The 27,883-nt window shown below is 47.3% G+C and overlaps 5 protein-coding genes across 5 annotated transcripts; 4 read left to right on the top strand and 1 right to left on the bottom strand.

The window, feature by feature from the left end:
• Positions 1–3,005: 3,005 nt before the first annotated feature.
• On the top strand, positions 3,006–4,562 carry SAPIO_CDS6940 (uncharacterized protein; the record flags this gene model as incomplete). Its single annotated transcript, XM_016788905.1, has 2 exons — positions 3,006–3,179; positions 3,249–4,562. 2 exons carry the CDS (start codon positions 3,006–3,008, stop codon positions 4,560–4,562), a joined length of 1,488 nt encoding a protein of 495 aa, XP_016641429.1.
• A 676-nt stretch (positions 4,563–5,238) lies between these two features.
• On the top strand, positions 5,239–7,263 carry SAPIO_CDS6939 (Uncharacterized protein; the record flags this gene model as incomplete). The annotated part of the gene is made up of 3 exons (XM_016788904.1): positions 5,239–5,449; positions 5,508–5,587; positions 5,653–7,263. 3 exons carry the CDS (start codon positions 5,239–5,241, stop codon positions 7,261–7,263), a joined length of 1,902 nt encoding a protein of 633 aa, XP_016641428.1.
• A 4,100-nt stretch (positions 7,264–11,363) lies between these two features.
• SAPIO_CDS6938 (uncharacterized protein) lies at positions 11,364–12,781 on the top strand (the record flags this gene model as incomplete). Its single annotated transcript, XM_016788903.1, has 4 exons — positions 11,364–11,492; positions 11,610–11,761; positions 11,827–11,948; positions 12,018–12,781. 4 exons carry the CDS (start codon positions 11,364–11,366, stop codon positions 12,779–12,781), a joined length of 1,167 nt encoding a protein of 388 aa, XP_016641427.1.
• Positions 12,782–16,391: 3,610 nt separating this feature from the next.
• On the top strand, positions 16,392–17,948 carry SAPIO_CDS6937 (uncharacterized protein; the record flags this gene model as incomplete). The annotated part of the gene is made up of 2 exons (XM_016788902.1): positions 16,392–17,180; positions 17,283–17,948. 2 exons carry the CDS (start codon positions 16,392–16,394, stop codon positions 17,946–17,948), a joined length of 1,455 nt encoding a protein of 484 aa, XP_016641426.1.
• Positions 17,949–18,955: 1,007 nt separating this feature from the next.
• Positions 18,956–21,944, bottom strand: SAPIO_CDS6936 (Fibronectin type III domain protein; the record flags this gene model as incomplete). The annotated part of the gene is made up of 6 exons (XM_016788901.1): positions 18,956–20,703; positions 20,774–20,977; positions 21,032–21,073; positions 21,157–21,202; positions 21,305–21,365; positions 21,457–21,944. The coding sequence occupies 6 exons, from the start codon at positions 21,942–21,944 to the stop codon at positions 18,956–18,958; spliced, it is 2,589 nt and encodes an 862-aa protein (XP_016641425.1).
• Positions 21,945–27,883: the final 5,939 nt, after the last annotated feature.

The raw sequence follows: 27,883 nt of genomic DNA, 5'->3' as shown, positions 1-27,883 counted from the left end.
ATAGCCATGCAGACCCAGTTATACCAACAAATTGAGCTCCTCGGAACATAACGGAAAAGGGTGCCATAGTAGGTGCTCGAGAAGGACGAACAAAGTTGAAGGGTAGAGCAATCATGGATCTCGGGAACCTGATTTCGCAATTTTTTATGTGGCAACATTGAACCCCCTCATTTCCCCACAAAACCCCTCCGGCGTCTGTGGAGATGCGGGGCATGTGCGGGGCATGTCGGGGAAATGTGGGACATCCGTGGTACATCCTTGGGACATGCAGACGTTGCACCTTGCAGACTAATTCCAGTTCATGCTCACCAGACCCATCCCCATGGGGTCTCCCCGCACTCTACGCCTCCTTCATGCGGAATCAGATCTGTAAGCTCAGCTCGGCAATGGCAACCCTAAACTCCTCTTGGCGACGGAGTTTTATAACTTCACTTATCTGTCACGATCTCGCAACCACTCACCGCTCCTATCATAATCTCCTTCTATTCCCCTTTCTGTTGCAAGATCTAGCAGGTCATGGCATATCACTCTGCGCCCAACGACAAACCAACTGACGTTCAGCTCGAGACAGGTGATATTCACACCAGTCAGATTGGTCACTTGGCTAACCAGGAAGACCACGAAGAGACAGTCCGTCAGGCTGCGATAAGACATCCCTGGACGGTAGTCTGGTGTTTTTATTGCATCTGGGTTTTCCTGGTGACAGCTTTCGATAACCAGGCCGGTGGTTTTGTTCTCAGTATCCCACAATTTCGCAAAGCCTTCGGCTCACCTTACGAGGGCAACTACGTCCTTCCCGCGAAATGGCAGTCTGCGTACAGTGGAGGACCCGTGGCCGCGTAAGTATGCCCTTGCCATGTATTTATTTGTGCCTGCTAATCCTTGATGTTATAATTGGGAATTTTGCCGCCGGTTTTATCCCGGACAAGATCGGGCGGAAACCGATGATTCGAATTTCCTACGTTGTCTTGTTTGTCGGCATCACACTCGAAACCGTCGCAAGGACGAACCAACTCCTCTTTGGAGGAAAGTTCCTGAACGGATTTGCCGTCGGTGCTCTGACCTCGGTTACTTTCACCTTGGTGAAATTGCACCGCTCGCGCTCCGTGGTATTCTGACCGCAGCAGGCCCCTTTTCGTTCATATTGGGCTCTTTCATGGTCTACTTGATCATAAACTGTCAAGGAAACCAGCCCGGTCGATGGGCATACCGTGGGGCATTTGTTGGGCAATACGCTATGACGGGGATTGCTACTATTTTGCTCCCCTTTATGCCAGAGTGTGTCTCTGTGATCTACTTTCTACTCGGTGCTATTTTACTGACGGCAAAAGAGATCTCCCTGGCGGCTCTTGACTCAAAACAAGGATCAAAAAGCCATTCACACTCTCAAGCGGTTTCGTCTGACAGCTGAGGAGGTTGAAAAACGCATCGCCTTTATCAAGATAGCTCTTGAGGAAAGCCGTAACGAAATTTGAGAAGTCCCCTACATGGAATGCTTCCGCAAGTCGAACCTACGCCGCACCATGGTCGCTGCTGCACCACTTATTATACAAGCGCTTAGTGGCGTCTATTTTGTGCTATCGTATAATCTGCATTACATCCAACTCGTGGGTTATTCTACTTCAGAGAGCTTAAAGATCGCCATCGCCTCTCAGGTCTGTTCCATGGTGGGAAACATTGCATCATGGTTCATAATCGACTGAGTGGGCAGGAGGAACCTGACGCTCGGGGGCACGACGGTTATAACCGCCATGCTTTGGATAATTGACGGTCTTGCGACGGCCGGGACTCCTAGTTGCATTAAGGGAGTGGTCGGACTGCTTCCATGGTTTGCAGGATAACTGGAACCGCGACAGAATCCTGGAGCAGTTGAAGCAGAATAAATTAACCCGAGAAGCTCCAACAAGCCTAACTTGATAGCTGTTCCATAACAATAGCGTAGTAATAGGACGTCCCGTCACGTGTTTCAAAGCAAATCCTATGTTTTCCTGCGGCGCCGTCGTTAGCCTGGGTCCCCGCACTCCCTAATTTACCCTTTTGAATAATTCTTAATAAATAAACAATAAAGAAGTCTACCTTTCTACTACAACGAAGAAGAATAACGGGTAAGTCATCTTCTAACGACGTAACTGTACTCTTCTCTATGCGCGTCTTTATACGCCAGCTACAGATTCTAATATCAGGTACGTAGAGAGCGCTGATACCTGCTAGTTAGCCCGAGCATCAACTGCCAGCATGAGTGCCCCCCTACGACGAAACCAGGATTCTGGCGGGAAATCTCTTAGTTGCTCAAATTGCCGGCAGAGAAAGATTAAATGCGATAAAACTGATCCTATTTGCCTACAATGCGCTAGCTCGTCACTGCACTGCGTCTTCCCAGCTCGAAAACGATATAAACCGAATAGGAGAGGTGCAAAGAGTGACCTGTCTAGTCGTGTGGACCGCATCGAGAACATCTTTAGCCAACTTGAGGCCGCCACAGCCAACAATGGTGGTGGAGCCGATTTATTTGTCGGTTCGAACCCCGGGGAACATTCGACATCTAATCAAGCATGTACGAACGGGGGCGGATCATCGAGGACAGGTGTAATGCTCCCGGAAGAAATTTTGAATCGGCGACGCCTCCTTCGAAATATCTCTGTGCTGAGTTCTGGTCCAATCTCTGTCATGAGGTGGAAGGAATCAGACAAGCTCTGGGCCAGCACTCTGATTGTGGCGACTCGGATGAAGATTCTTGGACAAGACCAGAGTGCCAGGCACAAAGCCATTCAACGCCGGGATTATGCTCAGAGTTGATTTTCAGTCCTCCGAATACCACGGGTTCAGATGACGCACGACATCCCTCTAAGGATCACATATCTTTCTTGTGCGATGTTTACTTCAGAAATATAGATCCGGTCCTCAAGATACTCCATCGCCAGACGACAAGCTTAGAGCTCAACTCCTTTGCAGCGTCAGCAAATTCAAGGCCAATCACTCACGCGACTGAGGCTCTCTTCTTCGCCATGTACTTTGGCGCTGTCACTTCCTTATCACCCGACGAATGCCTCGCCCGCCTTGGCGAAGATAGAGCTGTCCTTGTCGAACGTTATAAACACAACACTGAGCGAGCTCTAAATAAAGCAGATTACCTCAACAGCGACGACTTGAAGTCCCTACAGTCCCTGACTCTCTACATCGTATGTTCACCCTTATCACAGTCTTACCACCTCAGGTATCCGATGCTGGGCTGACAGCTCAACCCTCAGGCCATCCTTCGCTCCCACGACGCAAGCCGGCGCTCCTGGGCGCTCCTGGCCCTGGCCATACGACTTGCCAGAGCCTTCTCCCTTCATCGTGAGAGGCCTATCGATACTGCCCTCACCCCTTTTGAGACTGAGCTCCGCCGCCGTTTGTGGTGGGCCCTCATCATCCTCGATATTCGTGCTGCTGAAGATCGCGGCTCTGATGCCTCAATCCCTCAGGGCTCCTACGACACTCAACCACCAACCAACATCGACGATGCCGACTTTGGGCCAGAGTCGTGCGAGCAGCCAGCCTCGAAGGCAGGACCCTCCGATGTCTCCTTCTTCTTGGGAATGGCTATGGGCTCTGGCTTTTTTGGGGCCGTTAAGCATCCGCCGCTTCTCAGCCTCAGCGTGGAGAGTGCGGGCCCGATTCCCTTTTTAGCGGCCTTACCCCCCGGCCCCACCCCGCTAAGCGAGGACTCCATTCTCAGTCAAGCCAGGCATCTCGAATCCCTCTTCGTCCCCCCTTTCGAATCTCCTTCGCCTTCTGTGCCACCACTCCCCTCCGCGGTCAATACTAACAGCTGCTCCACCGCAAATCCGGCAACTACTACAGCCCAAGTGTACGCCATAGCTCGCCTCACACCAACAGTAGTCCGCATCATTGTCCTCAAGGTCTGGCTCTCTCTGCAATACCCGTTCCAGCGTCCCCCGCCTTCAGGCCCCTGTCTCCAAGTTCCCCGGATCTCCCGCCCCACAATTCTTCTCACTGCCATCTCCATCCTCGAGCTTACAGCCCTTTTAAAGCGCGACCCTTCGAGCCCCCATTTCCGCTGGTGGTTCGATGGATATGTACAGTGGCACCCGTTGGCCGTGGCTCTCGCGGAGTTATGCGTGGAGGTAGACGGCGATCTCGTCGAGCGCGCGTGGCGAGTTGTCAACGCCGAGCTACCGCCTATGGGAGCTACTATTGCTGATGCGAAGAAAGGGCCGCTCTGGAGACCTGTGCGGAAGTTGCTACGGAAGGCGAGAACTGCAAGGGCAGAGGCACTGAGAACGAAGAGTGGACGGAGTGGTCAGGAGCCGGAGCCGGAGCCTGGGCTCGAACAACATGCAGAACCTCCACAGCCCACCCAGAGTATACCAATGTCTCAAGCGCAGCTAATTCATGCCGAGGTCGGAACGGACGATCAGATGCCATCCGGGAATGGGCCATGGACTTGGGAAAGTTTGGGCGGACTGTTAAACTACGTGGACCTCTCAACTCTTGATGCAGATTTTGCAGCGGCGTGGACGACGAATAATGGAATTTGGGACGACATTATGGGCGACTAATGTGAAATAGCTCTTTAAGTTCCAATTGTACTCTATTCGGATTATAGACATATTGTAGTTAGCATCTATGGAATCCTACCAGTAGCATAAACGGCCCCAGAACAGCAGTTGAACAGCATGTCTACTAGCGATTCGTTGGTACATACTTTCTCATTCACTCCCCCTCGCCTCCGGCAATTCCGAGGCTCGAGTATGCCTGACACTCGTGAACCTCTTACTCAGCGGCCGACAACATTGTGAGGCATTAGTACGGCCGTGCAGCTCTTCCACCGTTAGAAGGGATGTACAGTATGCGGATGGCCCCACTGGCTTTCCGAGGGTTGCAGTCGCCCCGCAAACACTTTTCCCCCGCCGACCTCCCCCACAAACTTCTGGCTCCCCGCAAAATTCTTGCTCAAGTGCTCCCCGCAAAATTCCCCCGTACACCCCCCACATTTCCTGGATCCCGATTCCCGACTGTTGTCAAGCGTCTGTGCGTGCTGGGCCTCCATTGCCCTCCAACCCCATGGGGAAGCTGGCTTATGCTCCTTCGAGCTGACCATCGGTATTTCAAGTAGCATAAACCTCTCGCTAGGTCCTTTGCATTATAAATAGTCTCTGTAAGAAGCGATTTTTTTTTCCTTCTCATGCATTGCATCTAGTTCCTCACGGGTGACTCCGCTTATCAAACGTCGCTATGGAGGAAACCGATATCATTATTAGCGGATGCGGGCCAACCGGGGCCCTGCTTTCCACCCTTCTCGGGCGGTACGGCATTGCAAACGTTGTCCTTGAGCGGGAGCCACATATAACGAGTGACCCACGTGGAATAGCGCTTGACGAGGATGGCATCCGCCAACTACAGGCGTGTGGCATCTACGATAAGATTTTCACAGATATTGGAGAATGTGAGCTTCATACGAGACTACGCAACCCCTTTCGCTTCCACGCTAACTTCTTCCTAAGGTATGGGCAAGTTTAGGTTTGTGGGTGGCGTACATAGCGACCTTAGCACCCGTCCGTTTACCGTCATGGACTACAATACAGTCAGTCACGGGTCCCCTTTCTCCATAGAGTCCTCTTAGCTCTCTTCTTACATACCTGTCTACAGACCGAAGGCGGTACCGGACATCCAGGCTTTATGTGCCACAAGCAGCCGGTCCTAGAAAAACACTTGAGAGCTCGACTTAATGGGTATCCTACCTCCGACTTGCGTTTGAACTCAACCGTCATATCCATTTCCGAAGACAGCGATTCGGTGTGCGCAATTTATCTCGATGCATCAGGGAAACAAACACAGATCCGGGGCAAATATCTTGTTGGGGCGGACGGGAAAACGGGCTTCACAAGAAAACAGTATCTCGAGCCGTTGGGAATTCGGATGGAACACGTCTCAGCGAATTCGTATGAGGAAACATGGGTGGCCTTGAATTGGAAGCTGGCGCTCCCTACACCAGAGTCACATCCTGATTTCCCTCTGTGGGAAATGGGCTACACTCCGCAACAAGTCTACGATTTGTTCTTCCCAACCGACTTTCGCTTTCTCTGCAACCCAAAGCGCCCAGCGGTATGTGGCCGCTTTGGACTGCGCGAAGATCGGCTTTGGCGTTTTGAATTCCTCGTTCTTCCTGGAGAAGATGGTCACCTCATGTCAACTCCAGACAAGATCCGCCAAGTTGTCTTTCCTTACATCACGCATCCAGGCACAAGATATGGTCTTCCAGCTTCAACTGAGGTACAGTATCCCCGAGATTGCATCGAGGTCCTCCGATCACGACCTTTTAAATTCGCCGCCAAGAGTTGCAACCAATGGGCGCGGGGGCGCGTCATCCTATGTGGGGATGCGGCTCACGTCTTCCCGCCTTTCGGCGGCCAAGGCATAACGTCCGGGTTCAGAGACGCCATCTCGCTCGCCTGGAGGCTTGTTGTAATGGCGCGTCAAGAGCGTGCCGGAGCCAGAGACGGTGCCGACTGTCAGCTGTTGCTCAACGGCTGGTTCGCCGAGAGGAAACAGCAGCTGGACAAGTCTCTCGCGGCGACGATAGAGAACGGCACTTACTTGACCACTGCCAGTCCAATCAGAGACTTTTTTCGTGACTGGTATCTATGGGCTGTGCAATTGGTGCCAAGCTGGAGGCGCTGGTTGGAGCAAGGTAATCGGAGGAACGGCATGGTTAAGTATCAATGGGAACCGTCCAGGGGCATGGTGTTTTTGCCTGCGATGGCGGGTAGGAAATACTTCCCTCAGGTTTATTGCATGAGGTTGGACGGGAAAGAAAAGGTACAGTTTACCGACGACGTCATTTTCTCCGAGGACAAGAAGGCGCTCTTCCAGGTTGTTGTGCTTCTCGAGGGCCCTAAAGATGTCACGGCGGTCCGGGAGGCTATATCTAGCATAGATGAAGCATCTCGTGGTGTTGTCCGGTCAGAGGGAGCGACATTCATTATCCATACTACGGAACCTCCACTTTGCCAGGCTTCGTTCGGTGGAAATGCTCCGTACCGCTTGGCCACGGCCGACGAATTTGCAGCAGACGAAAGCCTCTGCATCGGACGACCAAAGCCCCCGTACTACGATCCCGAGCGGTTAATTAAGGAGTCGGAAAACAGACGCTTCATAGTCTTGAGGCCTGATCGGTTTATTTTCGCGGCGTGCGAGACCCCAGAAGAGCTCATGCTGGCAGCGAAGCATGTTTCATTTCTGTCTACGGATATGGAATAGAAAAACACACATATAAGTTTTTGTGACCAGAAGACTCTACATGCTATATATTCGGAAATTTACCTTGGTAGCCTTCAATTCAGGACTTCATGTATGGAAACAGGTTTTGCTGCTCCGCTCCTACCATCAATATTATCATTGATTCTTTCTCCACGCTGGTAAACCATATATTGCCACGATTTGCTCGCACACCTACCAGCAGTCCAAAAGAGCATGGAGTACTCTGTAAAATACACAAGGTTACGATCATAATAGCCGGCGTGCAAGGGAACCCAGGCGCTTCTACCTCAAACAGAGACTCTTTTCCTCCTATGCTTAAGGACAAAGGTTGACCGGTGTATAAAGGCCGTAACCTCTACTAGCGCCTTCGTAAACATGTCAACTGTGCAACGAACAAGTCCGAAATAGAATTTGCTTGTTGGTCCCCTTTAGATATTCTAGAAGCCCCCTGTGTTCACGTTCAATTCTGTAAGAGCCCCAAGCTGGCTGTCACACAAAACGGGTTCCAACACAATACCACTAGACTGTGTGTGCATACCGAAGTGGGGTCCTTCAAGACCGAGCACAATAGTTGGGTCTAGATAAGCATTCGTAATGTAATCCATGATAAACTCCTGCTGCCCTTCGTACGTCGTAGCGCTTGCCTCTATCGAGTTATTTGTCACCCCTGCCGGTTTCAAATACATGTCAGAGTCATCCCCAGATAGGGTAGAAAATGCTAGGGGCGGGGGTAGGAGTGGAGTGACATACGGCTAGAAACGGATTTGACGAATCTCGAGACCTTGTCTAGTCCATGAAAATATCGCGAGATTTCAGGATCATGCTCTGACATTCGACGAAGGAAGTCTTCACAGGTCCGCCAGGATTTGCAAAGACTGCCATGGCTGACATGTGGCAAATGCGGCAAACAATGATCTGCCAATATCACCACCATGGCTGCATGATAGAGATCTAGCCAGTGTTAACACTAGGGGCCGAACAAATATTACAGGTACATATACTATACAGTAGAACCGGTACCATGGTGACCCACTGTAAGTTGTGTCTGAGGTGGTACTGATATGATCAATCAGAGTCTGCGCAGTCTCGATGCATTCGACAGAGCACTTCTCAGAAAAGGCCGCGTGGAGCTTGTTTGCGTCGCGCGAATGATAATATTTGGGTTTGACCTGTGAAGGGGTCTTTTCCTTTTCCTGAGCATTAATCTTCCAACATAGCTGTACAAGTAGAGGGCGATAGAGGAGCACACGTATGTGGAGAAACCTAGTAGACATTAGTACAAGGTTCGAAATAGGAATAGTTAGCTGGCCCAGGCGACATGTCGTATCCGCCTCTCTCACCTTGTTCGCAAGGTATGTTGCTGATGTAGAAGAGTACCACTGCTAGGAAGCGTGCCACCTGTTGCTGGCCAACGCAGTGTCTCTGGTAACTCGGCCTCGAATAAATCCAGATCGTGATCAAGTCGAATGATAGAGGAAACCTGATGGGCGTAGTACCCTTCATCGACACCTGTAGTCCAGTTGCTGGCCTCAAGTTCTTTCCAAGGGTTATATAATTGTCCCAAAATACAGTTGAGAATATTGTTTAGTTTCACGGCTTGGGAGAGAAAATTTGTCGTACAAACATTTCTGTCATGGTGCTCGTTTCCTATCAAAACCGGAGCGGAAATTTCCTTGTCTGGTGAGGTTGGAAGCGGAACCTCGACCATGTGTGAGTTCGAGCACGGTCGACCCGTCAACATAGCCAAGACCCTTTATGTGGTAAGATGGGTCAGAAAAGAACAGCGACGGGCTCCATGAGGGAGGTACATCATGCGTATCAAGACAAGTGCAGCTATGCCACACGCGCCGTCTCATTTCCTTTTCTAACGGTGATGTCGTATCGCCATCCTTTTCCAGGTGCAGGCCTAAACCTTGAGCCATACGAAGCGCGATTCCCACCACGTTCCAGCAGCGGGTGGAGAGGCGAGTGTTCTGAAGGTAACGTGCCAATATCAGTAATGCCTGCACCAGGGAAAGGTCCGCCTTATCCAAGAAATCCAGGTGCATGAGATGCCTAGCCCGTCGAACGAACGGGGCAGATCTCGCTTCACGTTGCTGAGCCGACCCACTCATAAACTGGGCGGCCAGGGCAAAAGCCGCGTTTAGAGCGCTGTAAAAGACGGGTACAGAACAGTCAGGGGCCCCAATGCCTACTCCGGTGGGACGAGGCATGCTTCGAACATCAGAATCAGATAGCCAAAGGCGGTTGTACGCCGCCATGAACGTTGGCCAGTGTAGAAATGGATATATGCTTTGCACCCTTGTCTGATACAGATCAAGTAGATCATCGGCCACGTGGCGAGGAGGGAGATGGTAGTCATCTTTGTTCGACGAATAACCGGTAGAGAGGTTGCGTCTGGGTGGGTGGATGGGTCGGGTGGAATGATGGAGGCTCGAAACTCCTCTTGGCCTGGATGACTGATGGCAATGATCCTGTATGTCGGAGAGTAGTGAGGCCGCCGAAGGCTCGCCGTAGAATTCGCTGTTGGTCTCTGTAACTGCGTCCGTTTCCAGGTTTTCTACACATACGGCGTTTATTGCGGAACCGGAGTCTTGGAAAGACGGGTTCTCTCCAGACATTATTATATCGTCGTTTGGACTTTCCGAAGGCGTCAGCATATTCGAGTGTGGCAACCCTCGCGTAGGATCGTACACTGTCGAGTCTGTGTCGCATTGGAGAAACTGGTGCGAAGATGGATCGGTGTTGTTAGGTGGGCGTAACACTTGGGTTGAAAGTTGTCCATCCTCCTGCGGCTCGTTTATAGATGGGGTGTAGCCTGATGATGCGCGTGATTCTGTCTCACGCTGCAACCTGGACTCCAGAAAGGCCAAGCGATCGTGGAGAGATTGTATTACCCTGCGTAAACTGATGAGACACGATCTTCTTTGCCCTTCTTTTTCCTTTGATTTCTCTGGTTGATTAAAAATACGACGTACCGCTTATTTCCGGAGAGTTTTGAAGGTTCACTTAGGTATGTGCAGGGCCGCTCAATTATACGTCGCTGCTTACACGCGGTGCACTGAGGGCGGAGTCCATCGCATCGAATTTTCCTGGCACGGCATTCCTCGCATGCAAGACTGATCTTTTGTCGCCTTCGAGACGGAACACTTCTCTGTTCTATGGGCGCCTGTGCCGCTTCGACTGCTCCTGTTTCGTGGTGAGACACATGTTGTAAGGGAAGCCTTTGGGGTAAGTGGAGGCTGTCATCACGTATTGAAGACATTGTAAAGTATTTGGTCAAGTCGTATAGCAACTACTTGACGTCTTTCAAAGAAAGTGTGAATCATGGACCGCAATCATGATGTATCGCCTCGGGTGCTGTCAGGTCAGTGATCGTACGCGATGTTGTTCGTTTGCAAGGTTGTACCGAAGCTCTGGGCGTGGAGCAAGACTCCCCAAGCCCTTTCGCGGCGGGGGCGGCGGGGGCACGTCTCCGCTTTTCCCCTGGGCACACATTGCATGCAGTCCCCACACACGCCGCATCCTCTACGTGGAGTTATCCCCGCAACAATGAAAGCGTACTAGCCTTATCCATCTTAATTCAAAGTGGGGCTTGGGCTTCGATCTATGGCCGGAGTTCTCTGTCTCTACTATGTAGATCGGTGGTCGGCACTTCCCAAAAGTCCGGGGTCAAAAGTCCGGGGTAATACAACTTTGAACATTACCGGAAAGTTGCCGGGAAGCGTATTCCGTGACGGAAAGATGGAGACCAACTCATCAATTACCCATGTTGCTGCCATTATGACGTGTTGTCCAGACAAATCTTGAGGCGTAAAGGGAGTTTAGTGTAAAGAACCAAGGTATTGCTTTAGGCGCTACCAGGCGGACAACTCGGTCATTCGGGTGAGATTCCGAGCTGCACCCGTGCACGCGGACGCGCCGGCAGGGAATTGTCTCTGCAAGGCAAATCACGAAGGAAGAAAGAGGAACATAAGGAGAGGAGTCTCCAGTTTTGCTTACCTGTTCACTGGCATAAATGACTTGTACGCACATGAGCTTATTTTCGCGGCCCTTCCTACGCTTTCGGACGAACCTCTACGACCATCGACAACTTCACCATGACATCTCGACCCGACAAGTCACCCGACACCCTCAACAAGGCACCTGTATATCGATTGACCGATCGGAAGGATGGTCCTGCCAAAACACTTGACAGACTCCTTCGAGAGAATCACGCATCTCATGCAGTACTCCGTGAACCGAGACTGCTTTTCCACAACCATATACCTCACGTAAGACTCGGTATACTCGACGTCACCGGCTTAACGGGTCTTTGGAGAGTTAACGCGCGAAATTCAATTCAGGCTCTGGGATCTTCCTACGTCATGGGAGCTAGCAGTTCCAAATTAGAGGAGATATATGCGGCTGATTCGCCAAACCTCACTTCTGTTGATGGCGGCGTGCTGAGGAACGCCATTTCACGCCAAAACTGGAGGAAGTACCTAGGCCAAAAGCAGTGGGTCCACGCTATTTGTTCGATATTTTGTCTTACGACCAGAATTTTTAAGAGAATATCTGCAGATACACCGCCGCATATGTCGACTACTTTGACTCTGAAGTAGAGAAGAATGGCGGAAATTGGGGCAAGGTCGTCGAAGACTACATTTACTCTGGGTCGGAGCCGCTAATCAACGGCTTTTCTGGTGGACGCACGTGAAACCCTCCGTAGGTCTACTTCTAGACTTGTGTCAAGTGTTAACCAGTCGTTTTAGTTGGTCATCCGTTTATCCACCTGGCCTATGGCTACGAGTTTGAGAGCAAGGAAGTCATCACCGAGGCATTGAGCCTAGGTTGCACCGAGTATGATAAGACACATAGGTATCTAGACATTCTGCCGCCTGATAACTCAACTTACAAAACCACCAGCCTGGCAGAGGTTTTGGAAAGTCTCCGTAACGACCACCGCTTTGAGAGCTATTCGCAGCATCTAGGTTTTGCCAATATTTTCACGTTGCTCGACCAATTTGAGGCGGAGGTTCTGGAGCACTGGAACGCCTTGGTGGTTGAAGACGCAACTAAGCAGCTTACAGAGTGGTTGCAGACGGCTGCCACACTTGCGGTCAGCGCGATAAACGCAGAAGGTGGCTTGGATTTCTACCTCGCTCATGTTTTAACGGTCGGTCACGCTCTCCGCATCTTACTCCCTCTAATGCCGGGGCAGCACCGGATTCCCGTCCTGAAGCAGTTTGGGCTGTACACGATTTTGGTTTATCTCGCGCAGTTACGGCCGGGTTTTGGCCCCGATACAATCAAATCTTTCAAGACAGACCTAACCAGTTGGGATGATATTTTCAAGCGCGCTTTGGAGAGCAAGTGGTCTAATGACATACACTGGCCGAAGGTGGTCCGAGCCTTGAAGGCCGTGGAGGAGTTGAGAGGATCTCAAGACGGGTTCTATCAGAAAGCGGCAGTCAAGTTTATCGCCGAATTCGATGGCTGGACTGGCTTCGGATTGGGAGCGGACGCCATTCATTAATAGTCAGGCCAAGATACATACTGTCGACGGGCTTAGGGTACACGTTCAAGACTGTTGAATAAAAGAATCCCCCCTTTTATCAGTAAGAAAGAATGACTATCCTAATCATTATTCTCTCCGTCCGTTTGTTCCCAGTCGACGTGTGACATAGAAACCTGATATCGTCGGAAGACACTCGATGAACGTCTTCCTGCGAGAATAAGCGGTACATACGCTGATTCAATTTCATGGCACAGTTAGAGCCATCGTAGGGGAGCTCAGATTTCTATATATTTCCACTCATGTCTTTTCAACACAACCAGGACCCAAGTTGACCAATTCCTAGAGGCGAGAGCCACCAGGACAGTTTCATTCAAGTAGTGTGTGGCATTACAGCAATTAAACCAGTGGTGGGAATAACCGGTTGCACCCCGTTTGGTCTAATGCATTCGGAAAGCCCTGAGCGGAAGTTGATCCGAGCCAGATACCGAGGCTTGGTTCCCTAACATAAACAGTGCTCGCTTGAGAGGCCCCACCGCTATTAGTTGAAACCACTCATGACATATATAATAATGTATTGATCCCCTTGAGTTTTAATTCGGTGTAAGACTCTGCAAATTTTGCCATTTAATCTCACTCGCTTTAAACATGGCTATCACAGCTCTACCACGACGAATCGCCGTTTTTGGAGCAACTGGCGGCACGGGTAGCGCTACAATTCGTTCTTTTATCAAACGCAAAGCAACTGAGCATCCCCGCCCCGAGCTAAGGCTCATGGTCCGCTCAAGATCCAAGCTGTTTCGACTGATACCTGAGCTCGACTCTTATTCGAACCTTCATATCCAGGAAGGACAACTCACCGACACGACGACTGTACGCGCTTGTATACAAGAGGCCGACGTCATCATATGTGCACTGGGAGAGAACAGAAATATCCCCGGTTGCCATGTGCTGCAGGACCTCGCCAAATCTATTCTTGAGGCGCTCAACGACTTAAGGTCGTGTTGCCCAGAGGGATGGAAACCTCCGCGGCTAATTCTATTATCATCCTCGACATGGAACGATCGCTTTGCCGCACAAGAGCCAGCTCTCATCCTCTGGCTTCTCAAGACAGCATTCTATCATCCGTATATAGATCTTCTGCAGGCTACAGCTCTATTCCAGGCTTCGCCGCATCTCTTGTCGCTTTTGCTGGTGCAACCATCTGCTCTTGTTGAAGACGAGCCCTCTGGTATGGAAATCAGTACTGAATCGGTCAGCATGGCTGTTTCGTACTCAGATTTGGGTGATGCCTTTGTTGAGCTTGCTCTACATGAATCATATGCGATGGTTGATTGGGTAGGCGTGTCTAGTAGGGGCGAAAATGCTTTGCGGAAATACGGGCTAGAGCTATTGTCAAGAATCGTCCGGGGGCTTGTCGCGGGGTACGTGCCTGGGTACTGGAGATTGAACAAGCTCACGAGCAGAGCTTGAGCTGTGCCGCGGTTCATGGGAGAAGGTCTGGAGCGATACGCCGGCAATATGGAGGCGCATGTAGCGAGGGGTGTTCTATTGTGTTTTTAATGATACAATGTACATTTGTACTTTAACCCCGATGCAATGAACATCTCAAGTATCAACGGAAGACTCTAAGCCGTATTAAGATCTCAGAGGCGCTCGTCGGCCTTGATGCAACCCAACTAAAGACCCTGAAGTACTCTGAATCAAAACGAGGGATCTATCGACCTTGCATACAGACATACAGACGGCATCTTTGTTCGGGGAACGCCACACACAGCAAAAAAAAAAAAAAAAAAAAAAAAAAAAAAAAAAGGAAAAAAACCGTAGTAAATTAAATCACTAGTAATGACCCGAAAGCCAATTAGACCAGAGTCTCCATTCCTCGCCTAAACCACTCAAGCTTGGCGGTGGTGGGGCGGGCGGGAATAGCGTTGGTACGGGGATCAGAATCCGTTTCCGTTCTTGAGTCGGACTGCATTCCGAATGGCCTAGCGTTGCCTCGGCCTCTAGTTGCCCGATCCATGCCTGCTAACTTGTTGCATTTTGAGTGTTCGGTGGAATTGCGTCCATTGCTCCGTGGTTTGCAGCCTGCTCGGGGAATTCATACAGGTCATGTTGTGGGGGGACTCGATGATTAGATTCTTCCAACTCTGCCGAGAACCGATCCCGGACGGCGGATAGTATTAGGGTAATACGAGTAATACTACTCTCGACGGGGAGGTTCGCCGAGAATACTGCTCGTACCGACAGCATAGGATATCACCTTTTCTTGGGGAAAATATTCCAGTATAAAATTAGTATGATAACATAGATTTGCCCCTGTCAAGACCCCTCCACACGTAGAAAGCTGAGGAGCCTTGTACTAAGATTCTCTCGCTCTTTATCAGCAAGCACTTTGCCAAAACTTCTCATACTATTGTTCTCTCGCTTCCCCATTATTGCGATGGCCGACTGTTGCCTGAGGGGCTTTCAGTGGGAGGCCAAGGCTAAAGGCCGGGACGATAACGTCGCCGGGCTCAATTGTTACGTCACAGGCTCCAATGAAGATGTAGCCCTCATAGTGATCCATGACCTCTATGGTTGGACATTTGAAAATGTAAGGATCCTCGCCGATCACTTTGCTGAGGAGGTTGGTGCCACTGCCTATGTGCCTGACTGGTGAGTCTTTCACAAAAACGAAAGACACGACGAATGGGATATCTGACCCGCAACTTTCTACCCTGTAGTTTTGGTGGAGAGGTTCTACCGGCTACCATCCTCTCGGATGAGACCCAATACAAGCAGCTTGATTTGGGCGCATTCCTTGGACGGAACTCGAAGGCTGTCCGAGAGCCAGAGATTGTCCGATTCGCAGAATCTTTAAGGCCGTCATATTCTCGCATTGGAGCTATTGGGTACTGCTATGGCGGCGGGTGGGCAGTCCTTCAACTTGGTGCCAGGGGCCGGAACCTTGTTGATTGCATTTCTACTGCCCATCCGTCAATGATCACAAAACAAGAGATAGCAAGTGTCAATGTTCCGACACAGATTTTAGCGCCAGAGTTTGATCACATGTTTAGTGAGGAGTTGAAGGCATACAGCCAAGAGGCATTGCCCAAGGCTGGCGTTCCATTTGATTACCAGTACTTTCCTGGACTCCATCATGGCTTTGCCATAAGAGGCGACCCACAGAGAGATGGGGAGAGAAAAGGGATGGAAAGGGCCAAAAATGCAGCCTCCCTGTGGTTCCGACACTGGCTGCGCCAAGGTTGATCTTTGTGCAGTAGTAGAGCTTAACATGCTCGGTATTAGGCCTCTCATTAGAGTCGACCCAAGTCCAAAATAATAGAATCAGTACTGTTTACTCTCACGAGCTTTATCCACCTTGAAACGTAAGACAGTATAGGGCCCTTGTTCTGACGGGGACGAACGAAGCGTCGCTGCTTCTAGAGGACTATTCAGAGCTACTGTATCGCACGCACATTTTGGGGCATAGGTATCTCCTGCACGGGTGTTTGGGGCTAGAAAGTTAGGATATAAAGTAGCCAGGCACGCCCAGTTGACTTATCGGATCATCAGGTCCGCATTCAAACTCATATTACATCGTACATCGCATTTAGGAGACCGCGGGTTGCCCGACTTACCGGCCGCAATGGCCTCAGACATCCGAACGCTTCCGAGCGTGCACGGAGACGCGAGTGTGGCTACACGCTTCCCCTCTCCCTGTATGCCCAAGAATCCGGGCGGCCTCGTCGGCCTACCGGGCGAACTTTTACTAGCTATCGTATCCATGGCGCTGCCATCAAACCAGGGAACGTCCTCATTTACCGCCGACGATTACAAGCAGTTCGCCGTCGCCGCCCAGACGTGCCGACGCATGAACCGCCTAGTCGTACCATTCATGTATTCAAGGCTGTCTCTGCGGGTTGGAGTGTCCCGTCATCCTCTGGATGAGTCGTCTAGCCTCGATGGCACAGGCGCTCTTCGGAAGCTGGGGCGAAGTTTCAAAGAGAATCCTCATCTTCGGGAACATTGCTTTCAGCTTGCGATATCAGTGGAAGCCCGTCGTCGCTTGCCCAGCGTTGATCCAGAGCAAAACAACCTAGGCCGACCGTTCCCTGCATCTACCCTTCACGAGAACGACGCTAACGACATCGAAGCAACCCTCGAAATTATTCCTCTTCTCGCGAGGGTTAGGACCTTATTGTTGTATGGCTACCTAGATGACTACCGGGAGATATGGGGAGTCCTTCGAGTAGCTGTGGCTCAAAAACCCAGCCTGAGGACCGTCATGTGTTACCATTTTGGACGAAAGACGGAGCCTGCACGAGGCCCCATACGCGAATTATTTTCCAGTGCTCCTAACCTAGGATACCTAGGCCTGCATCGGATAGAAGAAAGTGAGGAATCTGTTGGGTATACGGGGGATACCCCTCACGAGGTATGCTATCCCCGTCCTTGCGTCTGCGTTGGTAGTTTCGGTCCATTTATCATCTACGTCTAACTGCGCCCCCCTCCCTCCCCCAAACAAAACGCCATCTAGAAGCCGCTCACCTCTTCCCAAAGTCTGAGTGTAGAAGATCGGGCGGCAGAACTTGAAGTCGTACGCCGCCTGCTTTCCTGGCCCGCGCAAATAGGGTATTTAACCCTTAAGCCCAATACCGACGATGCCTCGCCCCAGCTCCCATTTGGGCTAGGGGGGTTGATGCCCATCTTGACAAGACACAAGACGCACTTGCGGAGACTTCACATTGGGAAGACCTCCCTAGAGGGCCTTGGAGGTTTCGACCTGACGGGGCTCGAGAATCTCGAAGTACTGAACCTATCCCGCTGGGCCACGGGCAACAGGGCGGAAACCCATGCTGGGCTCTTGGCGCCTCGCCTCCGGATTTTCACGTGGACCTTTACGTCTGATGACATTTCCCGCGAGCTCAACGCTCCCGACATCTTTCAAGAGGCCGAAGAAGCGTGGATCAAGGGTTTCATCAACCATGCGACCTCTCGCGGGGTGCCGCTGAAGGAAGTGAGACTGGCCTACCACCCCAGAATCGAAACCCGCGAGGACCTGGAAGCGCATGCTGTCTGGGATCGTATCGCCGTCCTCGCCCAGGATTTTAAGGACTCTGGCGTCTGTGTGACGTGTAAGCCGTCAAAAGAAGATGTCGTAAAGGCTTTTCTACGCTCGGAGAAGGTGGGGACTAAATCATGATAAAACACCAAACATGAAAGAAATGTCGATGATCGAGGCATCGTTGACGCAGCTTCAATTTACCAGTTTATACCCAATCTCCTGCCCTTTCCGCTCCCTTTACTAGACTACCTTAGCACTGGATGGATGGTCTGTCCAAATTCCCACCGCCCCCTACCCGAAATATTCAATACCGAAGTGCACGACTGAGCACGTTTGAGGGGCTCCCGATACCCACCGACGACATCTAGCCATTTTGATAAACCTACCCCAGTACAATCCACCTCCGCCAAAGAGTCACTAGTTTCTCTCATTACTTTTGACTCATCGTACTTCCTCAGTAAACCCCTCCGCTTCTCCTTCTGGTCCTCCGTCTTGCCCTCCTCATCAACCTCCACGGATTCGTGCGTTTCAGCACCCACCAAAGCTCCGTCCTTTACCGTCGCCTCGACCGCACCCGACCGCCCCACTTTCTCTCATCCGGTTCCGTCTCGAAGAGCGTGTCACGTATCGCACTTGATCCCTGCTCGACCTCGGTGTTGGGATCGAAGCCCAACCCCTCCCCCCGCTTTCAGCACCCCCCTACGTTTTAGCCGGATCGCCGGCGACGAGGCTCTGAGCTGCCGGGGCCGCGGGCTCCTCTTGCTCGCTGGCGCGATGGAGCGGAGTCTGCGCGCTATGGTTTCGTCCCTAGCCTCCCCTCTAAGTATAGGCAGGCTACTAACAGGGGGTAGGGATAGTAGGGTATGGAACCAGGGTCTACCAACAACAGGGACGCAGGCTTTGTGCCTCGGGAGAGGCCAGAACTGCTCCAACAGGCGCTGAGGTACTGACAGGGCATCTAGGGTGATAGAGTGAATACTAGTGAGAGTTCTAATAGAGGAGACATGAAATAGAAGGTACACCGATTAGAGGCCCCACTCATACATTCACTACTAGATAAGCCTAGTTATGATGAGGATCCTATTATATTATATCGTCCCACCTTTAAGGGGATAGGCCAAAAGGTATGTAACATTTATGTAACATTAGTATGGGGGTGGGACACCGAGTGTGGAGAAGTTACCCATCATTGTCCCTAGCCCTGCAGATAGCTTCATGTACATATCATGTACTTGGCCTAGTACAGCATGTTGCATTTGAGCAGTAACATGGGCAGTATCAACAAAGCCGGCGGGAACTGTCACATTTCCGGTGACCAGATCACGCTTGCTATGACCACAGCAAACAGCCGGGATCGTGCAAACGCGGGTACTCTCGAGGTTCCCATTGAAAGCTGCCACACAGTATTCGAAGTTCCAAATACCGGGAAACTGGATTCCCAACAGGTACGAAGCGTCTGTGGTTGTGCCGTCTAGCTTGAGCCCTTGGCCATCGTGAATGTTACGACTGTAAATGGCGTAGCCTGAGATACCCCCAGCGTGGTTCCAGTTCAGACGGATAGTGGTAGCATCTATGGACTCGGAAGTAAAAGATGACGGCTGCGGAGGTCGCCCTCCCCCTATGTAAACATCCCGACCAGTGCCTGGGAGACCGCCCGGAGCCTCGGGCACGTTGCTTAGAGTGCCGTGGGGGATGGTGGCGTGAGTGGCCACCCAAACAGAGTAGCGGTGGCCAGGTACCAGCCCGCCGATGGACCACCTCGTGCCCCTGCAGGGGTAAACGCCGGTCCATGACCCTTCGGTATCGCGATCCCATAGGTAAATACTGTAGCGGTCTACATCGTAGCCGGTCACCGAATCCCAGGTGACTACAACACCGTCTCCGCCTTCAGGGTTAACAATGATATTGGCCGGTGGCGGCGCCGTCAGGGCGGCGACCGTGGCTGTTCTTGATAGGGACCATTCCGACCTGTCATCGTTATCGCCCTTAGTGCGGACCTGGACTTCCCAAGTTTGACCATTGAGAACCCAAGTATTGAAGCTAGCTGTCGTCTTGGGGTAAACCTCACCTGACGACCACCATTCTTGGGCACCCTCAAGACGCGTGCGTATCTCGTAGCCTCGCGCATTCTTAACAGTATCCCAGGTAGTTAGGAGCCCTTCAGGACGTGGCACGATTTTGACGCCCAAAGGAGCAGAAACAGGTCTTGTATCAACTCGAGATGGAATGTTAAGCGGTTCGCCATGAAAATGGAAGTCATGCTGTAGGACATCAGCAAAGGCTTTTGCAATGGCCCATTCACCGAATGCATTGGGATGCAATCCATCGTAGCCATCAGGACAGCTGTTAGGATGACAGTTGTATAGACCTGCAACATCGACATAGCGGATTGGGGAGTTCCAATCAAACCAAGTGGGCAGGTGTTCGCGAAGGATCTGGTTATACCTATCCGTTTTCACTGGCAGGTCGTCGCGGCCATTGATGTGAGTGCGGTGGACGACGTTACCGACGAGTATGTTGATCTTGGGGTTGGCCTCGCGTGCGTTCTTCACCAGCGTTCCCATATCCATTATCAGGCCTTCAGGCCCGCTGACGAACCACCCTAGGTCGTTGAAGCCTAAAAGGACCAGCAGGTAGTCGGCTTCATAAGTCCTTATCCAGTGGTACACTTCTCTCACGCTTTCCTTCGCCTGCCGGCCCCAAAAGGCCCCATGGCCGCTGTCAATGAATGGTATGTCATCTCCAGTAAAAGCGTAGTCGCCTCGTCTGAACGTCGAAGGCGGTGTCTCCTCCGGGAATAGAGGAGCACGAGGCTGTGCTGCTTCGATATCCGGGATACCGTAGGTACCAACCCAAGGACCAACGAACTCATACTTGAAATAGTTGCTTTGGACTTCATGAGAGAAGAGAGGTCAGTCCAGAGGAGAGAAAAACGAGAAGGGTAGCTAATAAAGGGTACGTACGCCATCTGTCAAGGCGATAACGCCACGTCCAGTCATCTTGCATCCCATGGGAGATGGAATCTCCGGCGATTAGTATCTTTCCCTTGGGCCTTGGCCGTTCCGTCCAGTCCTCTGGCCTCTCGATGTCCGTCACTACCTGATCGATGCAAAGGACGCCACACGAGCCTCCCCAGCGGTTACCGCCTGCCCCTTCACTACTTATACCTGTTTTACACAAGCCTTTGCAGTTCTTCCCTTTGCTATATTGACACGTAGTACTGTCGCCCTCGGATTCTTCGATAGCGTCCGCATTAGCCAGGGCTGTAAAGATAAAGCGGGATTGGATTGATCGGGTGAAAAGGTAGGGAGAGTAGCATGGCGAAAGACCCATGGGATGAACTTACGCCACGTGTTCAAGACTAGCTCGTATTCTTGTCGGTAGATCACGATCTGAGGGTAGCACAAGCCGGTAAAGTAACATTTTTTGGTGTCTTCGATGCCACTCCAAGCAACTTGATTTGTGGCAGTGTACTGTAGACTGAGCAGACCTACAGAATCCGTGCGGAAAAACAGTATTGGCGGGCCCGTTGACGTCGGGTTGTTCCAACCGGTACTAAATGATTAAAAATAAAGAGATCAGACTTGATTCTTGAGTTCTTTCTTTTTCTTTTCTTAAGATGCGTATTGGGGGGGGGGGGGCTTACTTGTTCAGGAACTCCTGCCTTGGGTTGTTATTCCTGCCCAAAACCGAGGTTTCTTCATTTCCTCCTCCCTTTGTGTGGAATTCAACTCGACAGTTGTTCTTGGACGCCCATGGACCAAGTGGATCTCCGAGTAAGAAGCCATACAATCGTTGCATTGCTGTGCTGAGTCCCGGGATTGCGCCTAAGATCGTGACGCCCGCCATACCGAGGATCGGAACCCGCTTATCCAGACCTGGAGAATCGAAGAGGGTGGTATTTTCCAACGAATAACCTTCGCCGGCTTTCAATCTCCTCAGCACGTCTGCGTGCCGAGCATGAAGAATCTCCAGCTCGGCAGGATCCGTGATTTGCTCACCCCCACCAATGATCGGGGCGCCATAGTTGATGTCTGGGAAAGCTTGAAGCGCGCCGTCTGATGAAGAGTCGGTGGGATAGGCACGAGCCCACGCTGGTGGCAAGAGCACCGCGACTAAGGAGGAGAGCCGCATTGTAGAAAGACACGACAGCAGGTATTACTTCCTGTACGGTACAGGCCAGGGAGTGAAGACGGCCTTGTGTCCAAGGTGAATTGTGAGACTTGGAAAGAACAGGACATACATTTATAGCCATGAGTGAGACGACAGACACCCTTTGCTTCTAATGTCAATTTTCCTCCGCCATCGGGAGTAGTTCCGTCAGTTGGTGCAAGGGGGAGAATTACCCATCTTTCGAAGGATTGTCCCGTTTGACTGAAGGATTTTAGTGATGCTACATCGGTAAGGATTCAGAGGCGTTATTGGGGCAAATGGCGCACTTTGTGCGAGTCTGGCTACCGCCAGGGTTACATCCATACCACCAAAATGCGAAGGATATCGCACCTCTGCTACCGCACAGGCGGGAGCAGACACCGGAGACTGATGCGCCCGAGACGCTAATGATCTAGATCAGCGCTGCAGGGGATTCTCCAGATAAGGCAACCATGGTACGCCTGGAGTCGCTTGATCAATGTAGTTTAGTTTATCTTCATCCTGTCTCGCGATTTGCCAGGGGTCATTGGCCGGGGTATGATGTACCATCACCCTTCTCATCCGATTGTTTTTACATTAAGCCATGGCATTTCAAGGATTAATTTAGGGCCCGTCTATAATCATGGCCACTTTTCCCCAATCGTGGCCACTAAACCCAGACTATTCCAGAAGAGGAAAGGAACCAAATACTACATACTTCTATACATACAAGACTAAGTACCTCTACTCTAACCTTTTATTTCCCATTAATATTCTCAAAGTCTTCCTGCACGATGGCATCCATGATATCTTCAAACTATAGGTTACAAAAAAAATCTCGATCTAGCTAATATTCCTCTATAGTACTCTCTTCCTTTCTAGTATTCTCTTCCTCTCTAGTATCTTCTTCCTCTCTAGTATCTTCTTCCTCTCTGATATCCTCCTCGAAGACATATCTCTGATATGTTGCTATTGGAATATTTCTTGATAATACAGAGGCTGTAGCCAGCTTTCATAGCCTCTTTGGTAAGGGCAGCTTCAGCAGACTTAAGGTTGTTTTCTGGTTCTTTGAAGGTATTGAATCTTGCCCCAATTAGAGGATGATATTGAGACGGAGCAGTGCAGCCTGCCCCCTCACCACAAGAACAAGGAAAGAAACAGTTGGTCAAAATGGTCAAGAATAGTTCCTGGAAGAAGTGCTGCAGTTCTTCTGGCAGGAATGGAAATCGGACGTCGGAATGGTTAATCAACGGGAATAGGGCCGTATCGCAACCAAAGGAGGCTTCCAAATAGGGGGAAGCCAGAGATCATGAAAGTGTCAAATAGGGGACACTTACACACACAAAACAATAGAGGAATTGTCCGGAGTCACCACACAAGATGATCCATGAGAAATGATAACAATGAAGTCAAATTGAAAGAAGAACTAATAACTATCATGCTTGAAGAACTTGAGAAACTTGTTGGAGGACTTGATCCTCCCCCATGAGGAAAGGAAAGAAAAGAAATAACCATGGCCATGGCCCATGGCAAGGAACAATATTCTTCCGCCCCCATTCTCGCGGAATCTTGAGAACGTCCCCCTTTTCGCCAATGCCCCCCTTTTCACCGTCACAGTGCCCCTTGTCAAATTTAATTGACTTTGTAATACTATATAATGTATGAAGTAGGCAGCCTATAATAACAAAAGACCTCTCCACATATCAACTCGCAGTCCCTAGTCAAATTCAATCGCACCCTACCATCGATTATAGTCCAATGCAGTAGTCATGCATCGCATTCAGAAAAAAGCTATCCAATCATTTCCACTTAGCACAGTCCATTCCCATTCCAGTCAACCCACCTTTTTTCGATTTCATCTATAGGGCTGGCTTGGTGGGTCCGCTACTTGACTTATGCTGTGAGGTCAACAATGCACACCGCACAGGGATACATTCATCTGACATCCCAGGGCTAAGTCTCCAGCCAACCTCGAACTTCAGAGCAAGGATAATAATAACAATCAATTTAATTAGGAGACATAGATACCGGTATTAACATTCTCATTATCCCTCCCCACGAGGATAATTTCTAAGACTATCTCTTTACTTCGAGGACAATACGCAAAGTGTCTAGATTATTCTTCAAGGGCAATGTTTCAATAATACAGCCTTAAATATCAACTCCTCACTATTCCTTTCGTTGCTCTCTCAGCAATCTAATCAAATCCCTGTCATATCCCTTAACATACTTCGTAGTCTACATCCTAGATCTCGTTTTAATATACTCCAATATCAGCGCAATATAACCGTACCACCCGAGGCATGCTTTCCAGATTATCTAGTCAACACAACACCATAACTATTTTAAACCCTAGCATTCTAGATGTTGCGTGCGATCGAGATACCAATAAGCCGAGTATAAAATAAAATAAAATAAACTAAAATAAATATATAAACGAATAAGTAAATAAATCATAAATAGACGATAAATGCAAGCTAGCGACAGCAAAGAGGGCCATGGTGTCAGAAATTCCCCAACGCGAGGGAAAGAAAGCAGGAGAAGAAGAAAAAACCAAAAAAAAAGTGCAAAAATCCTCGACCAGTTTCGAACCAAGAACCTCTCTAAGCTTCACCCCCTCACGCCAGCCAAGGACATCCCCAGACCTCTCAAAACACATCACAACCTCAACAGAGCAAGTAAACTAAGATTCTCTAGCTAAAGAAAAAATATTAAAATAAAATAAATAAAATAAAAAGAACACAATTATATTAAACATTAACCTAACAAAAAAAAGAAAAGAAAAAAAAATTCCCACTTCTCCCTCCCCAATAAATACCCAATTCCCTATTACAATCCTAACACTAGCCTATTAACAATATCAGGTAGATACAACTAGTAACAGGATTAAGATATTATCTATTAGTAGTAGAGTAAGGTAGTCAAGCAGTATTCACAAGATATAAATAAGAAGTATATATTCAAATATAAAAGTATAGTTATACTTAAATTAACTACTAGAAAGTCTTAAAAGATAAACTAAATACATAAAGTAAACCATAGTTTATATAGATATTTCCCTTCCAAATTCTCCCTAGATTACTTTAGCTTACTATAATCCTATACAATCTAGATCACTCCTAGATTATCATAAGTATAGGTAATCTAACATTCCTATAATCTTATATACTTCTATAATTTATCCTTTTCTACTAATCTTAACTACCTAGCCTTCTATCTTAGCTATATATAGCTATAATATAATACCTCCCCTCCTTTAGTCTTTATTTCTAAAGACCTATAAGTAGACCTTCTACTTATTAGTTCCTTATCTTATAAGTTCTTCCTTATTTTCCCTAAAATATTTCTATCATAATTATTACTATACCTAACTATACCTATAGAGCTTTTTCCAAATCTTCCTATAATTATTTAAACTTAGTATTACAATCCTAACACTAGCCTATTAACAGTATTAAGTAGATACAACTAGTAATAGGATTAAAGTATTATCTATTAGTAGTAGAGTAAGGTAGTCAAGCAGTATTCANAGATTACTTTAGCTTACTATAATCCTATACAATCTAGATCACTCCTAGATTATCATAAGTATAGGTAATCTAACATTCCTATAATCTTATATACTTCTATAATTTATCCTTTTCTACTAATCTTAACTACCTAGCCTTCTATCTTAGCTATATATAGCTATAATATAATACCTCCCCTCCTTTAGTCTTTATTTCTAAAGACCTATAAGTAGACCTTCTACTTATTAGTTCCTTATCTTATAAGTTCTTCCTTATTTTCCCTAAAATATTTCTATCATAATTATTACTATACCTAACTATACCTATAGAGCTTTTTCCAAATCTTCCTATAATTATTTAAACTTAGTATTACAATCCTAACACTAGCCTATTAACAATATCAGGTAGATACAACTAGTAACAGGATTAAGATATTATCTATTAGTAGTAGAGTAAGGTAGTCAAGCAGTATTCACAAGATATAAATAAGAAGTATATATTCAAATATAAAAGTATAGTTATACTTAAATTAACTACTAGAAAGTCTTAAAAGATAAACTAAATACATAAAGTAAACCATAGTTTATATAGATATTTCCCTTCCAAATTCTCCCTAGATTACTTTAGCTTACTATAATCCTATATAATCTAGATTACTTCTAGATTATTATAAGTATAGGTAATCTAGCATTTTTATAATCTAGTATACTTCTATAGTTTATCTTTTTCTACTAGTCTTAACTACCTAGCCTTTAGCTATATATAGCTATAATATAATATCTCCCCTCCTTTAGTCTTTATCTTTAAAGACTTATAAGTAGACTTTCTATTTATTAATTTCTTATCTTATAAGTTCTTCCTTATTTTCCTAAAATATTTCTATTATAATTATTACTATGCTTAATTATATTTATAGAGCTTTTTCTAAATCTTCTTATAATTATTTAAACTTAGCTAATATAATTAAGTTATTAGGTATTAAGACTAAAATACTATATATATATTATTTTAAAAATAATAAGGTGTATATAATAAATAAAGGGTCTTCCTAGTATATAGAATATATATAATAGGGTAGATTATATAATAGGGTTTTTATAGTTTTTACTTATAAGTTCCTACTTTCTTTTAAATTTCTCTAGTTACTAACTATTTCTTTAGTTATCTATTTTCTATAAGAGTAGAAGAAACTAGAAAAGGAGGAGGTTAAGGTAAAGGAGGTATTATTTATTCTTTAGATGTAATTATTAATAGTAGTTAATTATTTAGTATATATCTACTAAATAAAGAAAAATATTAAAGTAAAGAATTCTAAGATATTTAGGAAGGAGATCTAGGACTTAGATAAAAAAAATAATATCTACTTTTCTATCTAAGAGTCTTATATAGTAGAGGATCTTTAGTCCTTTAGGGTTTCTAACCCTATTAACTAGTCCTCCCTAAGCTTAGGGAATGATTTTGTAGACTTAGGTCCTTTAGTTAACTTAGGTTCTTCTAGTAGAATATAATAAAAAGTTATTAGCTCCCTATTAAATATTTAATAGGTTCCTAAGTATTTTTACTATATTTAAAATTTTTCTATTTAACTAAATACTTAACCTTCCTATTATTATTATTTATTAAGTTAAGGATTTTCTTAGCTTCTTAAATATCTTCTTTAAACTCTACTATTATAGATTCTTCTATAAGGATATTATTATATACTAGTTTAAGTAGTACTATATAGAAAATTAAATATCTTTTTATTCCTTTTAGTAGTTCTAATTTATAATTAACTTCTAAAACTTTTTATTTAACTTAGAATAGTTCTAGTTTCTTATAATCTAACTTATTACTTAATTATATAGTTTTAATTTAGGAATCCCTAATTCCTAATTTTTTTTATAGTAACTAGACCTTACTTTCCCTTTTAAAAATTAGTCCTTTAACCTATTTCTAGTCTATATAGTATTTTATTTATTACTAGATAAACTATAGCTCCTTTACTAGTTATTTATAGAATTCTTTTATTTTGTCTACTATAAGGATAGCTTACTCTACTTAGGTTTTGATTCCTACTAGTTTAAATCTAGCTTAAGGTTTAATATTATAGTTTATATAGAATAGTAAAGTCTTTATACTTTCTAATATATTAGTATTATAAGCCCTCTAGGCTAGGGGTAATAATAATACCTAATTATCTTATTTTTAGTTAATATAATGTTTTAGGTATGTTTTTAGTATCTAGTTTATTTGTTTAACTTATCCTTATATTTCTAGATGATATACTATAGATAGTTTATAGTTAATTCCTATTCTATTAGAAAGGCTTTATTAAAATTTTAAAATAAATACTAGTCTTCTATTAAAGTTAATCTCTTCTAGTAAATTATAGTTTACTATTACTATTTATAGAAATAGTTTAGTAAACTATAATACTTATATTATTTTATT

This window comes from Scedosporium apiospermum (assembly GCF_000732125.1).
Source record: "Scedosporium apiospermum strain IHEM 14462 chromosome Unknown SEQ_SAPIO_0109, whole genome shotgun sequence".
In the NCBI taxonomy this organism is placed as follows: Eukaryota; Fungi; Ascomycota; class Sordariomycetes; order Microascales; family Microascaceae; genus Scedosporium; species Scedosporium apiospermum.
The sequence above is the reverse complement of the archived record's forward strand: the minus strand, read 5'-3'. Positions and strand labels throughout refer to the sequence as shown.